This window comes from Piliocolobus tephrosceles, chromosome 7 (genome assembly GCF_002776525.5).
Source record: "Piliocolobus tephrosceles isolate RC106 chromosome 7, ASM277652v3, whole genome shotgun sequence".
NCBI classification, from domain to species: domain Eukaryota; kingdom Metazoa; phylum Chordata; class Mammalia; order Primates; family Cercopithecidae; genus Piliocolobus; species Piliocolobus tephrosceles.
The window spans coordinates 124,103,482-124,118,986 of NC_045440.1; the positions used below are offsets into that span (position 1 = coordinate 124,103,482).

General features: G+C 40.0%; 1 protein-coding gene and 1 pseudogene across 4 annotated transcripts in view; both read right to left on the reverse strand.

Annotated features, from left to right (window-relative positions):
- SNTB1 (syntrophin beta 1) overlaps positions 1-15,505 on the reverse strand; it is a 278,993-nt gene that overhangs the window by 103,829 nt on the left and 159,659 nt on the right. For all 4 annotated transcript variants that reach the window (XR_002734198.1, XM_023224643.2, XM_031935905.1 and 1 more), the window contains one exon: positions 2,377-2,584. Coding sequence is in view for 3 of the 4 variants with exons in the window: in XM_023224643.2 (XP_023080411.1) it covers positions 2,377-2,584 (208 nt within the window). In the remaining variant the exon portion in view is untranslated. The remainder of the gene's footprint in view (positions 1-2,376; positions 2,585-15,505) is intronic.
- Positions 5,893-7,602, reverse strand: LOC111550914 (annotated as a pseudogene).

The window sequence follows — 15,505 nt, forward strand, 5'->3', positions numbered from 1 at the left end:
ACTTGGAAGATGCAAGGTTGTATGTGTTGGCCAGCCTCCCTCTGCCCCTTCAGATCCAGTCTCTACCTTTCCCATCCTTCTCTGTACCCTGGGAGACTCACCTTAAGAGTGCATCCATGGGGCTTCTTGCCTCTGGCTTCCAGCCAGCTTCAGCCCTTGGAAGACACCAGCAGGGGGTCAGTGGGCAGGGATTGGCAGGGGCTGCATTTCTCTTCCAAATACCACAGCTGGTAGTAGGTGGCACTTTTCTACATCTAGAAGCCTCCCTAGTCTCAGGTAACTGCTGCTTCTCCTTGCCCTTTCTGGTCAAGGGATCGTAGTGGCCTCTTACTACTGTTGGCCCTAGAGTTCTTCTCTATCTCTTATTGGTTTCCCAAACCTTGGCTATACCTTATAAATTATTCCTGCATTAAATCCTTTCCAATTATTCCTTTCGACCTTCCCATCCATCTCCTGCCAGGATCCTGAAATATGTGCTATATCACCAAGTCCACCCAGAACCTTAACCAAGTGAGAGCATTTTTAATCACAATCAGCTCCTTCTCTTGTTCTACAGTAAATGTTGGTTGCTTTTGCTTCCCATTGGTATCCATTGATTCTTTTTCTTGCACAGCACCTGATTTTTTCCATTAGAGAACCAACCCTCCTCAATTCACTGCAAATGACTTAAGTGAGGCTGATTTCAGCACTAAGACTGAACAAATTATCCAAGTCAACCCAATTAGACTTATAATCTTAGGACTTGTGTTGGAACAACTGGGGCAAAGAGGTCTTTCTTCACTGAGACAACCAGGAGCAAAGAAAACATAAGCCTGGAACCATCAGGCCAACTAGAGAGGAAGCCTGGTAATAAACTAATGAAAGGACAGGGAGAGAAAGAGATGGAGACTTGGACCTAATACATTATTTAAGTCCCTGGGTCCCACCATGCCTGAAGCTTATCTTTGGACATTGCAGTTATCAGAACCCTGGCATGCCCATTTTGCTCAAGCTAAATTGAGTTGAGTTTTCTGCCACTTGTAATGGAAAGATCCCTATCAGGCCCTTTCCTAATAAAAACACATGCATTGGAAGACAGTAGAAAGTGGAGAGTGATAGAGATGTAACTTTCAAAATTACATCAGCCATCCAGATTTATGGTCTTGTTTTCTTCAGGAACCCTAACACATAAGCTCATGAAAGGCTATGGGTGGTTTGTGTTTATTATGAATTTGGATGCTCCTATCACCTGCATTGTCCCTTTGGTTCTTTGAAATCTCTGAGAGATAGGACAATACCAAGTCAAACAACCCATTTGGTGTTAAATTTTTAGGCTAAGACCCATGCATGATCTGCTGCAAACAAAGCACAATGATGGAAAACAGCCAAATGGTGTGTTCAAGTATTATTCCAGGTGCCATTTGACTGGGCCTTCTCAGATGACAGAGTTCTTTGGCAGGAAAGGTGTTATTGTGACATTCACTATTCCCATTTACTGTCTATTAGAAGGTGAGTCACTGGGAGGTCAGATCATCCCCAAAGTCCAGCGTTCCTGAGCACTCAAGGTGAACTTCAAGGGACAGCAATCATGTGTAAGGACAATGGCAAAGACTCAATCCTTTGAAAGAGAGAGAAAGAGTAACTCCCAGGAGATGGCCACAAAGTGAGTTTTACTATCTTTAACATATCACATAACTTGGGAAAAGAAATCAGGGACCGTGTTAATATGACCCAAAGTCTTTTCCACAGCAGCTGTCCTCTCTGAGACAGAGGCCGTCTTTTTATGTTTTCACTCCCTCCCCGACTCCTGCCTCGCACTGTGCCTCACAAAAGTAAGTGCTCTTTAATGATAACATTAAAGAGGGGCTGGCTTAAGAGCACAAATAAAATATAAGGTAACATAAGAAAAGAGCCAGCTTATAGTAATTGCTCAAGTAATCCTTGCTGTTACTTGTAAATGTATAATTGAATCATCTCAAAAGTGTCTGTGTTATTAACAAACAGGCTCATCAAAACCCACACAAACCCTCTTGAAGCAATAATTTGGACTTCCTTGCCTCCCAAAGCAACAGCTCTGTTCTGAGGTTGAGTTATTTTCCCTTCCCTTCATACATAGATGTTAAAATCAAACTATTCCTCAACTCACTCATTCATCCATCATCCAACAACCTGGACCCCGTGCAATCTGCCACATGTTTGACTAAATGCAGGTAATCAAAGTTGATTAAGACAAAACCCCTATATAATGTAAAGGCCTGTAGCCTGCTGGAGAGGGATAAGAAATCCACACAGACTGTGAATGAGAGAATCAGCCTATGGAATGAGATAACTTCAGTGGTTATGAGCGGTGCGGGAATCTCGGGAAGAATGACTATTAGAGGAAGGTATTTTTCTTACCTTTTCTGCAAGCCAGCCAAGATGCCTAATCTCTCGGCTCCCAGCAATGCCTGCTTTCCCCAGCTGCTCTCTGACCTCAGCAATCACTTGGGTTAGCAGGTCATTAACGTTGGAATGGATGGCACTGAACCATGCCTGGGCGGTGGCTGAATCCTTGCTCCTTAGGATCACCGTGTGCTTAGCATCTGGAGAGTGGATTTCAAGCTGCCTAGAGGAGCACAGAGAGAAGGGTTAGAAAGTTTCCTGGCAGGTCCTGCTTCATTAAGACCTGGTCCACAAAGGTGAATTAATTCTTTACTCCTATTTTTAGACTTTGTCAGTTTCTCAGGGGATGCCTTAATGGTCCTGCCATTCATTCATTCATTCATTCATTCATTCATTCATTCATTCATCCACGCATATTTACTGGGTGCCCAAGTACTGGTCTACATACTGGGAACACAGCTGTGCAACCACCAAATCACCTAAATTAAGGTTATCCGATTTTCTTGTTATTCAGCTGATTTGCTGATTAGTAGTATCATATCGAGACTTCCAAACTGTGAGCTGATACTAATTTGCCTTACTTCTTAATTCACAGAGGATTTTAATAATATACTCACATCCTTGCTGGTGCTGGCAGGAAATAGATAGAAATATATCTAGCCACATGCTTAATCCTGCTGCTCAGTGTTAATCAATTGAGAATATTTTAGAATCGAAGATGACCAAACTTTGCATCTTTTAGGAATTTTGTCTGTAGCACATTTAGCTTCCACTTAATCTTCAGACCCGTGGTGTGAAGGCATGAATTGGCTTAGGAAGGGGTAACAACGGGGAAAGAGCACTTAAAATATTATATATTTAAAGTCCAGTACCAGCACGCTGGCTTACACCTGTAATCCCAGCACTTTGGGAGGCTGAGGTGGGCAGATCACCTGAGGTCAGGAGTTCAAGACCAGCCTAGCCAACATGGCAAAAGCCTGTCTCCACAAAAATACAAAAATTAGCCAGGCATTATGGCGGGTGCCTGTAATCCCAGCTACTCAGGAGGCTGAGGTGGGAGAATTGCTTGAACCTGGGAGGCAGAGGTTGCAGTGAGCTGAGGTCCAGCCATTGTACTCTAGCCTGGGCTACAGAGTGAGACTCAGTCTCAAATAAAATAAACTAAAATAAAAATAAAAGTCCAACACCAAAGCTTATGCCAGAACTCTAATTGGATTACTGGAGAAACAGAGTGAGAGATCTGTATACTGTAATTGTGGTAAAAGAAGGAAATTCTCAACAGATAGTTTATGTCATTAACTTTTCATTTTGAAGTAATTATAGATTAGCATGGAGTTGCACAAATAGAACAAAGAAGTCTGGGATGCCCTTTACTAGTTTCCCCCAGTGGTTATATTTTACCTCCTATAGTACATTATCAAAACTAGGACACTGACATGGGTACGATGTGAAGGTATACTTCTATGCCATTTTTTCCATGTGTAGATTTGTGTAAACCCCACTGCAATGACAATGCAGAACTACTCCATCACCACAAAGCAGAGATCTTTAATCTCCCCCGCAACTACCCCTTTTTAGTCATGTGTCCCCCACCCCCACCACATACCAAATCCCTAGGCAACAGCTAACCTGTTCTCTGTATCTGTAAATTTTAGACAGATACTTTTTAATTGCATAGAGAAAAAAAACCCCAACATTCATTCATGTATATATGCAATAAATATCATTTATTCATTCGTGTTTACATTAGAAAGATACAGGGATTCGGAAATTCAAAGCTGAATAGAATTATCCATTTATTAACTTCCTTTCATCCCTTAATACTCATGCTATTATTCACTGAGAATTTACTATGTGCCAGGCAAACTTTTAAATCATTTTATATTATTATATATAATGCTTCTGATAGCCCTGTGACTGATATTATTAACCCCCCCTTAACAGAACAAAAAAATTGAACTTTGGAGAGAGAGAGAGAGAGGAAGAAGCAATTTACCCAAGGCCACACTGTTGGTGATGCTGGGATTCAAACCCATGTTTTTTTCATTTTTATTTATTTACTTTTTATTATATACTTTAAGTTCTAGGGTACATGTGCACAACGTGCAGGTTTGTTACATATGTATACACGTGCCATGTTGGTGTGCTGCACTCACCAACTCATCAGCACCCATCAACTCGTCATTTACCTCAGGTATAACTCCCAATGCAATCCCTCCCCCCTCCCCCCTCCCCATAATAGGCCCTGGTGTGTGATGTTCCCCTTCCCGAGTCCAAGTGATCTCATTGTTCAGTTCCCACCTATGAGTGAGAACATGTGGTGTTTGGTTTTCTGTTCTTGCAATAGTTTGCTGAGAATGATGAAAACCCATGTTAAATAGGCTCAAAAGCCTGTGAATTTAAATACTATACCATGATACCTCTCCTTGAGATTGGACAATGTCCTATGGGGGGCATTCACCATCTTCTGCGGTGATGTGAAGTGTAGTATTCATCATCAACAACTATGCCCAATAATGTTCCACCTAGCTCCTGAGTTTCAAAATAACAATTTTGCAGATGGCTTGAGAGTTAGAAGACCCAGTGCAACTTGGCTTCATTAACATTTGAAACCAACCTTTTACAGTGACTAAACCGTTTTACCACAAGCATAAGTTGTAGAAGAAGGAAGGTTTGGAAAGTGGGATGTCACTAGAAGAACTTTAGCCATAATTAGTATTCTTTTTAAGGAATTTGCAAAGCCAGTCTCCCCGGTGAGATACCAAAAATTTTATGTGATGGAACAGGGAATTCTTTCGGTGACAACTGTGCTCACACAGAGGAAAAAAATCTCATGCCTCTTAAGCATTTTTCAAAAATATGGGTAATAAATCTAAGGTGAGAGTTTCCATTCTCTCCCTAAGTTCTCACTCTTCAGTAAAGTTGCAGAGCAGAATACAAACTAGCATTCTCAAGAGCATCAGTGAGAGCTTAACTTGTTTTTCTTCTATTTCTTTAAAACTTTATTTTTAATTGACAATGATGGGCTGGGCGTGGTGGCTCATGCCTGTAATCTCAGCACTTTGGGAGGCCGAGGCAGGCGGATCACAAGGTCGGGAGTTCGAGACCAACCTGGCCAATACTGTGAAACTCCATCTCTACTAAAAATACAAAAATTAGCCGGGCGTGGTGGCGGGTGCCTGTAGTCCCAGCTACTCAGGAGACTGAGGCAGGAGAATCGCTTGAACCCAGGAGGCAGAGGTTGTAGTGAGCTGAGATTGGGCTACTGCACTCCAGCCTGGGAGACAGAGCAAGACTCTGTCCCAAAAGCAAACAAAACAAACAAACAAACAAAACAAAAAATAAAGACAATTGTGGTTATTAACTGGTTTCTCAAGTTATTCTACCAATATTCATTATTCTAGGAGTTTAAAACTTACAAATACTTCATTTACAATATTTTCTTTTGAAGGCCTTTTAAAAAATTTCGACAAGGCTAACTTTATTCAAGCAAAGAACAGAAGATAATTTCAAAGAACTCTACCTCCACTATCTTTCCTAACTTAAATCTTCATTGAGAAACTGTGCAAGATTAAGTTTACTGTTTTCCAGCACTGCTGTTTTGGCTTGTCTTGGTAGTTTCATCTTCATTTCTGATTCTGGTTCTAGAACTTCATGGTCACTTTCAGAGTCAGCCTCAGCAATCTGATGTCTCCTCTTCATCTTAGCTGAAGCTGTCACTTTTCTCTGTCCCCTGTTAGTCTTTTGCTGACTAGATTTTGATGCCAGGGTTGCTTTTACATCCCTAAGAGTCATATGTACTTCCTTATTCTTTTCATCTTCATTTTGAAAAATAGTTGTAGTCAAGTTGGCATCCTGTGCTGCTTCAGGCTGGTCACCAAATTCTTTATTTCCTTTTTGCCAACTGAATCTTGATTTTCTCCAAAGCTTTCAGACGTGCCCTACCCTTTACTTGCTCCAGAATCCTATTCAATAGAACCAGAAGATCTTTTGCAAGATGGCTATTGAGTTCTAAAGAACTCAATGCTTTTATAGAGACTTGAATTTCTGGTGAGCATGGACTTGTTAAGATCTCACTGCAAATTTTTACAGCCAAACTGTCATGTACTGTTAAGGCCTGATAATCTTAGGAATTCTTGGCCTGAAGATTTAATCTGCTTGTTCTCGTCAAATCTATAAGTAACTCAACAATATTACAGATATCAATTTCAGCTAAAGGATAAGATGCAGGAGCACTGGCCAGTCTTTGCAGGCTTGAAAGAGAAACTTCTTCAAAGCATTCCTGATCAGTCCTGCTTGCAGAAGCAAACATGGGGGAGAACACGCCTAGGCAATGTCAAAGTCGAATATCCTCTTCAGTCACAGGACTCTACCATTACAAAATTAAGATGGGAAACAGTCCTGCTGCTGACCCAAAGCCCAGAGAACATCGGCTTGGCTAGTCCTTCTGTGGCTCCTGTCCTAAGTGTAGACAGAAAGGAGTTTCAGAACATTCTTCGCTGTAAGGCCTTTTCAACTTTTTATGACTCTTGTTCGTCAATCACTGTTTATCTCTGCACCTTCATATTAAAAGGCTTTGATTTTTTAGGCTTAAGTGGTTCAACCCCAAACATTATCAGCTAGTCAAAGATTCCCTTTAAAGCACTTATTTCTATTGTGACATCATCAATTTGCAAAACCTGCAATAATAACACAAAGTGTTACATACAAAATCCTGATTCTGTAGTCTGCAGCTCCTGAGCATAAAACAGTCAGATTTCTTACTGTAGGGTAAACATGTATTATCTTAGGAAGATTAAAAAATTAAATGATCCCATTCATGGCTGCACTTATGCCTGCTGAAATGGACATCTGCTTCAACAGTTCACAGCATAAGACGTTCTATAATGTTTCTGCGTCATTCTTCTCTATGTGGACTTCTTTAATTTCAAATTGCTCTGTCTCTTTCAAAAGGTTTCTTTTGATATCTTCTAATGCTTTTATTTCTTCTTTTAATTTTGATGCCGAGTTAAAATCCTGTAAGGTAATATAATTTTCCAAAGCTTCTTTGGCTTCAATATGCTTAACTTTTATTTCAGCCATCCTGAGTCCTTCCTTTCTTGCATCAACTGGGTCATCATAAACACCAACAGTAACAATGGGTGCCCCAATCTCTGAGATAATTTCTGTTCTCTTATTATCATCTATAATAATATGCAGCAGTCCTTCAACAAGAAAAGGAACCATGGATATTGGGGTTGTCAGTAGAGTAAGAATCTCCTGTCAAATAGACAGCATTTTTTTTCTTCCTCCTTCTTCATTCATATCCAAAGACTTAATAATTAGAATCAATTGTCAATCAAAAAAAAACTCATGACTTTTAGGTTCTTTTCAAAGAAATGGGTAATAAATCTGGGGTGAGTTTATTGTCTCCCAAAGTTCTCACTGTTCAGTAAAGTTGCATAGCAGAACACAAACGAGGATTCTCAAAGGCATTAATGAGAGCTCAGCTTGCTTTTCTCTCCTTTCTTTAAAACTTTATTTTTAATCAGCAATGGTGGTTATCAACTGGCTTTTCAAGATATTCTATCAATATCTATTATTCTAGGAATTTAAAGCATGCAAATACGTCATTTACAATATTTTCTTTTGAAGGCTGGCATTTGTTTTCAAAGAAACAACATATTGGGAAACAGGACTCCACAGGTATCACACACACACAAGTGATGCCAGCAAAAATGAAAGAAAGAAAACAGTATTTTCTTTGTTGAGTTGCCAGCATGGCCCTAGGATAAAGCAGACTTGCAAACAGAGGTATAGGATAGTGATGTGGACACCCATTTCTTCCAGGTTTTGACAGTGCTTATCATTATTATTAATTTTTAAGTCAACTTTTAAAGTATAACCTACAGACGGAAAAGTGCACAAATTGTAGGTGTCCACCTCAACTGTATTTTTGCGAAGAGAATATATTTGTGTCACCGTCACTCAGATCAAGAAATAGAATATTACAGTCATCCCAGAAATCCCTTTTGTATACCCTTTCCAGCTCCTGTCCTCCAATATAATCACTATTCGAATTTCTATGGATTAACTTTTGCCTCAGGCAAAAATGGATGAATGGATCATTTTTTGTTGCTACCTGAAGTGTAGGGAGGATCTAGGACAATTTCTGAGGCAAAGTTGAAGTACCAGGTCCCATACTTGTTGGCAGTGATAATCAAGGTGGAACCACAGACCAGCAGTATTTGCATGCAAATTATAGGTTCCCACCTCAGGCCTACTTAACTAGGAACTCTGGGGATGAGGTCCAGCAATCATCCTCCAGGAAAATCCAACTCTAGTCAAGTTTGAGAAGGGCTGTGCCATAGGTTCATTTAAAAAAAAGGACTGAGCTTGGTTGTTTGCCAGGCTTCCCAATGGCTGAGAGGGACATGGAATGGTAAACTGAGCTTCCCCCATCAGTTTTCAGAGGAAGAATACAAAAGACACAGAGCAGAGAGGGCTGTTGCTTTTTATCATCAAAAAGAACAGCAAGATTCTCAACCAAAAGTATGCTTCAGATATCCTTTAATAGGCTTCTTTTTAAAAAATCATTCAGTTAAATATAAATGGTTGGACCCTATCCCAGTCATACTGAGTAAGGTTCCAGAGATTGAAGCCTGGGCATATGCTTTAAATGTTCCACAAATTTATATAGATTAAAGACTACTGCAGGCCTCTCTGAGGCCAAGCTGGAGCCCCCTAATGAGCTGCGCCTATTGGTAGTTGTCCCCAGAAGAGTAATACAACAGATGGTTCCTGGAGAGTATGTTAGCTATGGACTACTGACTAACAAATTCCCTTCAATTAAAATTTGGCTTAAAATTCCAGGCCAGCCACAGTGACTCAGGCCTGTGATCCCTGTGATCCCCACACTTTGGGAGGCTGAAGTGGGAGGATTAGTTGAGCTCAGGAGTTTGACACCAGCCTGGGCAAGTAAGGAGGCCCCATCTCTACAAAAAATTTAAAAAGTAGTCAGGCATGGTGGTGCACACCTGTAGTCCCAGCTACGTAGGAGGCTGAGGTGGGAGGATTGCTTGGGGCCCAGGAGGTCAAGGCTGTAGTAAAAGTCATGATTGCACTACTGCACGGCAACCTGGGTGACAGAGCAAGACCCTTACTGAAAAACAAAAACAAAACAAAACAAAATTCCAAACATCTGTTATCTCACAGTATCTGTAGGTCATGAATTTGGGAATAGCTTAGCTGAGTGGTTCTGGCTCAGGAATTTGCAGTTAGGATGCTGACAGGGGTTGCAGGCATCTGAAGGCTTGACTGGGGTTGAGGATCCACTTCTAAGATGGCTCCCTCTTATGGCCATTGGCAGGAGGCCTCAGTTTCTTGCCATATGAGCCTTTTCCAAAGGCTGCTTGAGTGTCCTCCTGACATGGCAGGTGTTTCCTCCAAAGAAAAAAAGGAACTGCTATGCCTTTTCTGACCTGGTCTTCAAAGGCACACACCATGTTTGTTGTTGTTTCTTTGATTTTTAAATTTCAATAGTTTTGGGGGAACAGGTCGTTTTTGGTTACATGGATAAGTTATTTAGTGGTGATTTCTGAGATTTTGGTGCACCCATAACCTGAGCAGTGTACACTGTACCCAATGTGCAGTCTTTTATCCCTCACCACCCTCCCACCCCTTCTCCTGAGTCCCCAGAGTCTATTATATCATTCTTCTGCCTTTGCATTCTCATAGCTTAGTTCCCATTTATAAGAAAGAACATTTGATATTTGGTTTTCCATTCCTGAGTTACTTCACTTAGAATAACGGTTTCCAACTTCATCCAGGTTGCTGCAAATGCCATCATTTTGTTCCTTTATATGGCTGAGTAGTATTCTGTGGTGTATGTATATCACATATTTTAATCCACTCATTGGTTGATGGGCATTTCAGCTGGTTCCATATTTTTGCAATTGTGAATTGTGTTGCTATCAACATGCGTGTGCAAGTGTCTTTTTCATATAATGATTTCTTTTCCTCTGGGTAGATACCCAGTCATGGGATTGCTGGATTAAATGGTAGTTCTACTTGTAGTTCTTTAAGGAAACTCCATCCTGTTTTCCATAGTGGTTTTACTAGTTTACATTCCCACCAGCAGGCACACCATGAGTTTTGGTTTATTCTTATTGTTAAAAGTGCGTCAGTAAGTCCAATACACATTCAACAGAAGGAGAATTAAGCTCCACTAGGATACAAGGAAGAGTACCAAGGCATTTGTAGACATATCTGTATCTTAAAACCACCATAGAGAAGCTTTCAGATGAAGTAAAGTCCTGCAAAGAACCTGTTTGCAAATGTAGAGGGAGAGTTTTTGAAGCTGTGAACCAGTAGCCTATGAAGATCTTGCAGATCCAAGTAAAGAGGGAAATCATTCTTTTTAACTAAGCTTTGACTCTGGATTATAAGATGAGACATATGGTGGACTTACGATAGGGGTCAATGACAATAGGAGAGATGAGAAAGAGCCTCTCACTGACCACACATGAGGGCAGCATGAAACCACCAAATATGATGGTGGGCTAAGAATTGTTGGGCTGATCTGACAAAAATTTGGCATGGAAAAGGTGTCAATTATTTGTGCAATGAGTAATTAAAATAATTCAGTAACTTACATTCCCCTTTTTCCCTCACCTCCAACAAAACCCAAAGGGAGAGGAGAAAGGACTACAAACTTCCTCTTTTAATATCAATGAGTTCTACTATCTAAGGCAAACGATAGGTACTTGGTATCACTGAAGTCCTTCAAATCCCTGGGTGACAACTTAAGATTCTCAACAAGGTCATGGGGTGATTTTACACCTATATATCCCCACTACTTGGCATTAACTGAACTTCAAATAAACACATTTTGACCTAATTTGTTATTTGACCTCATTTTACCAAAATGTGATCCAGTGTAATGCACGTTCCAGAATAGAAAGTGGTAGGGAGTAAAGAAATTCCATTCCTGATTGGTTGTGCAATAGTTCTTTCAGCCGCCCATATTCTTACCAATTGAAAAGATGCATGCTGGAATAAACATTGGCTTTATGACTTTCAGACTGACTTTGTGACTTATTGGATTCAGAGTGGCTTTATGACTTATTGGCTGTGATGCATTAGACAAGTTACTTAAACTCCCTAGCCTCAATTTCTTTATCTGTAGAATGTCTCAATATACTTGTCTATTGAGATTATTGAAAAGATTAAATGAAATAACATGTATGAGATGTCACAGTGCCATGCCCATCTTGATCAGTTTTCCTAGTTTACAATGAATAGTCTTTCCAAATTTGTGCACAATAAAATTGTATTGGTCCAATGAAGCATGGAGACTCCTCCAGGGCAGGTGGGCTATAGTCCAACTGCTTTCCAGAGTACTGGGATTTGAAGAAAAATGCAAGCCCCGGGAAAAACCAAAAGGTTATACAAAGGCTCTTTCTACTATCCTGGAATGAAAACAAAATAACTTTAGGGAAAGATGCATGAGTCTTTTGCAAGATACTAAAAGATTTGGGGCAAACCTGATAACATGTCACACTTTAACCCATCTACCTCTTTATTCTAAAAACAAAAGAGAGCTATATGAGGTTCCTCTTGAGGGGCACAAGTTAATGAGTGTTGTGGCCATAACTAGAGCTACAATTAGCTGTTGCTTTCTCATAGCCTGAGCTAATCAGTGACTCTGGGGTGAAAAGAGATGAGAAATGGTTTCATTTTTTTTCAGTAGGTTTTTGCTGATAACATACCTCAAAAGAACCATTTTGTAGGGTCAAATGTTTAGTATTATGTGTTTTCTTTAAAAGGTAGTTTCAACTTCAATAATTACATTATGAACATATGGAAGGAAGTAAAATGAGGAAATGCAGTAAGAAGAGGGTAGGGAGAAGGAGAGAAAAAGGAAAACAGAAAAAAATTCAAGAGTGAAAACTAAGTGGTGTGTGAAAATGTCACTGTGCCTGGGTGGTTGAAGTCATTAAAGTCAGAGAGCCAAAAATACCTAACAGAGTGGAGCGAAAAAAGCGCCGGACAGAACAGTGAGAATAATGTATCACTGATGTAAAAACAACTCATATGATGCTTGTAAATGTAGAAACTGTAACTATCCCTGGAGGGGTATAGAGATGAGTTCAATTAGGAGGGAAACTGAGTGACAGGAGGACAAAATTAGAAGGGAGATTTTAACTGTATAACTTTGTATCTTTTAAATTTTGTTCCATTGTGCATTTATCATGTATTCAATGCATTTAAACAGAAGAGGAGAAGGACGGGCCATAGAATAGATCTATTGGTTAAAACCATCTTGTCTCAAGCCCAAGCTGTCATTTGTAAACTATGCTTCTGTTGTTTGTCTGCCATTTCCATATCCTGCTTTTCTGGTAACAGGCTTTATCCTCATTCTCATTCTATGTGGTCTGGGGGATTTGATGGCTTGAGGGTTGTAGGTATGAAACAATTTGGACCAAAGAGATCCAGGCCCAGAATTTCTGCTGGATCCAGTGTAATGCACATTCCATAACAGAAAGTGATAGACAGTAAAGAAATTGCATTCCAGGAATAATTGTTAAGGAGACTTTTTTCCCCTCCTCATTGTAAATACTGGGGGGTTGGATGCAATCATGGATCTGTGATGACCATCTTGCCATCGAGAGGGAAGGACCTGCTCTTCTATGTTCCTTTTTTTTTTCTTAAGCCAGTTCAAGTTGGGCTACTTTCAAAATACAACCAAAAGTCCTGACTCATACACTGACCTCAAATAGGTCTTTTCATTTCTCTGAGCCTTGAGTTTCTTCATCCCATATAAAATTGAGATGGTGGTGGTAATGATCAAAGTGGTGATGATGATGATAATGAAGGTGATAACATTCACAGGGTTACTGGAGTATCAAATGAGGTAATAATTATGAAAGTGCTTTGTGACGTGATGTTAGTGGTTGTCACTTAGGTTTTTAGCATTTTAAGACTTTCTGTTGACTCAGTAAATGGGGGAGAAAAACTATATTAGTGAACATAATGTTTTCATATTATCTATACCTATAGGTCTCTCTTAGAAATTCTATTAGTAAAGAGTCAAGGCATGCATATTAAAACAGAAAATCCCAGTAAATCTCTTGGGTTACAAAACGGAGTAAGAAACATGCAATGCTGTCACAGCCAATTAGCAAGTGTTCTAGAACACTGATGAGGTGTCTGGCATGTGTTATGTGCTGTAGAGGCAACTGGAGTACATGGTCTCTGTCTCCCATTAACTCACCACGTGCAGTGCATTGAATAGTGTCCCTCCAAGATTCGCATTCCTGGGGAACCTCAGGATGTGAGTTTATTTGGAAATAGGATCCTTGCAGATGTAATTAAGGGAAGGATTCAGATGAAATCCTTATCTCATTATCTCATCATTCCACCCAGTGTATTAGGGTGGGTCCTAAATCCAATAAGAGTGCTATTATAAGAGACAGAAAAGACACAGAGAGACGTGCAGAAAAGAAGGCGATGTGAAGGTGGAGGCAGAGATTGGAGTGATGCAGCCACAAGACAGGGAATGCCAATGAGGGCAGGCAACCACTAGAAGTTAGGATAGAGGCATGAAATGGTTTACCACTCAAAACATCCAGAAAGAACCAACCCTGCTGACACTATGGTTTCAGACTTCCGGTCTCCAAAGCTGAGAGAGGATAAATTTCTATTGTTTTAAGCTACTCAGTTTGTGGTACTTTGTTATGGCAATCCTTGAAAACTATTACACAAATACATCATGTAACTATCTTCCTGGGCATAGCAGAACCAGGACTGCACTACTATTTAAAATATATGGACGCTTGAAAAAATTCATAAGATGAATTTAGATCATTTAGAGCTGTGAAATCACGTGTCCATTTTAGCTCACTTTGGAGTTAAAAAGTTGTCTTCTTGGCAAGAAATCTTACTCCCACCAACATTCAGTTTTATAGCCCAGAAAGAAAATGGGGAACCATTCTGAAGTAAGGAACATATATAAAGCATGCTGGCCCAGGGTAGGTCTTTACTCAGTAAAGGACAGTGTCCTCGACTTCCTTCTTGGGGTAAAGAAAATCTAGACAACTTCCTTGCTGGCTGATGAGCCCTACATTTCTGGAACTAGGGAAGAAGAGGGAGGGAGTAAAGCAGCAATAAAGTCAGGATGGCTGATTGGAGCTATTTTCAGCAGGCCAGTCTTTTATAACTCCTATTTTGTTCCCCAATTGAACTGACCACTGCTTGATGAATTGTGTTTATCTGTCGTTCAGCGATAAAGTTCTCTTTTAATTCGCTGCTGAATAGAAATATTTAGGGCAATGCCACAGCTGTGTTTATTCTCACACTCCACCACAGTTATGTAAATACTGCCTATGGAACTATTTCTGATAACAGCCCATCCCAACCCCAAGGAATTATATGCTCACTCTCAATGTCTGCCAAGATGAGCCATTTCAATCCAGCTTGGCACGGCATATGAATGATATCACAGCTTCTCAGAGATCATTTGGCAAAACTCACAATAAAAGAGTAATTTTCTTCCCCTCTTGCTCTCTCAAAGGCTTCCATAGAGTCAAATGGTATTTCCCAGCATCCTCTACTTCCTCTGTTTAGAAACATGAGGCTAACACATAAAACGTGAAGCCTCCTACTACGAAATTAATAAATAAAACAACTCACAACCTGACAATGAAAGTTGCAAGTGACCTTTCCCCTCCAAGTGACTCTGGAGAAAACACAGATGAAACTAGTCAGGAGGATGAAGTTTCGCTGGCTTGCAGCAAATTCGGGGAATCTAAGAGAATTCAAACCACATGGTCATTATGGTCGCTTTCAGTTCCTCAAATCTGTGATTCCTATGGTTGATGAAAAATACTTCTCGACAGACAAGTAACAGTGGTTAACTCTAGATCATGACATTTTGGGGTATTTTTATTTCCACCTTTCTGCTTTTCTGTAGTTTCCAATTTTTTTTTCAACATAATCAGGAAAAAATTAGAAAACTTTTTAAAAAATGAATATTTGTAGACCTTTTGCAATAATGTCATTGATGAAATGCTTCAGTAGAAAGAAGTATTCTTATGTGAAAATGATAACACCAAAGCAAAAATCAGATTATTTAAAAAATCCTAAAATGGGTTGTAACAACAAG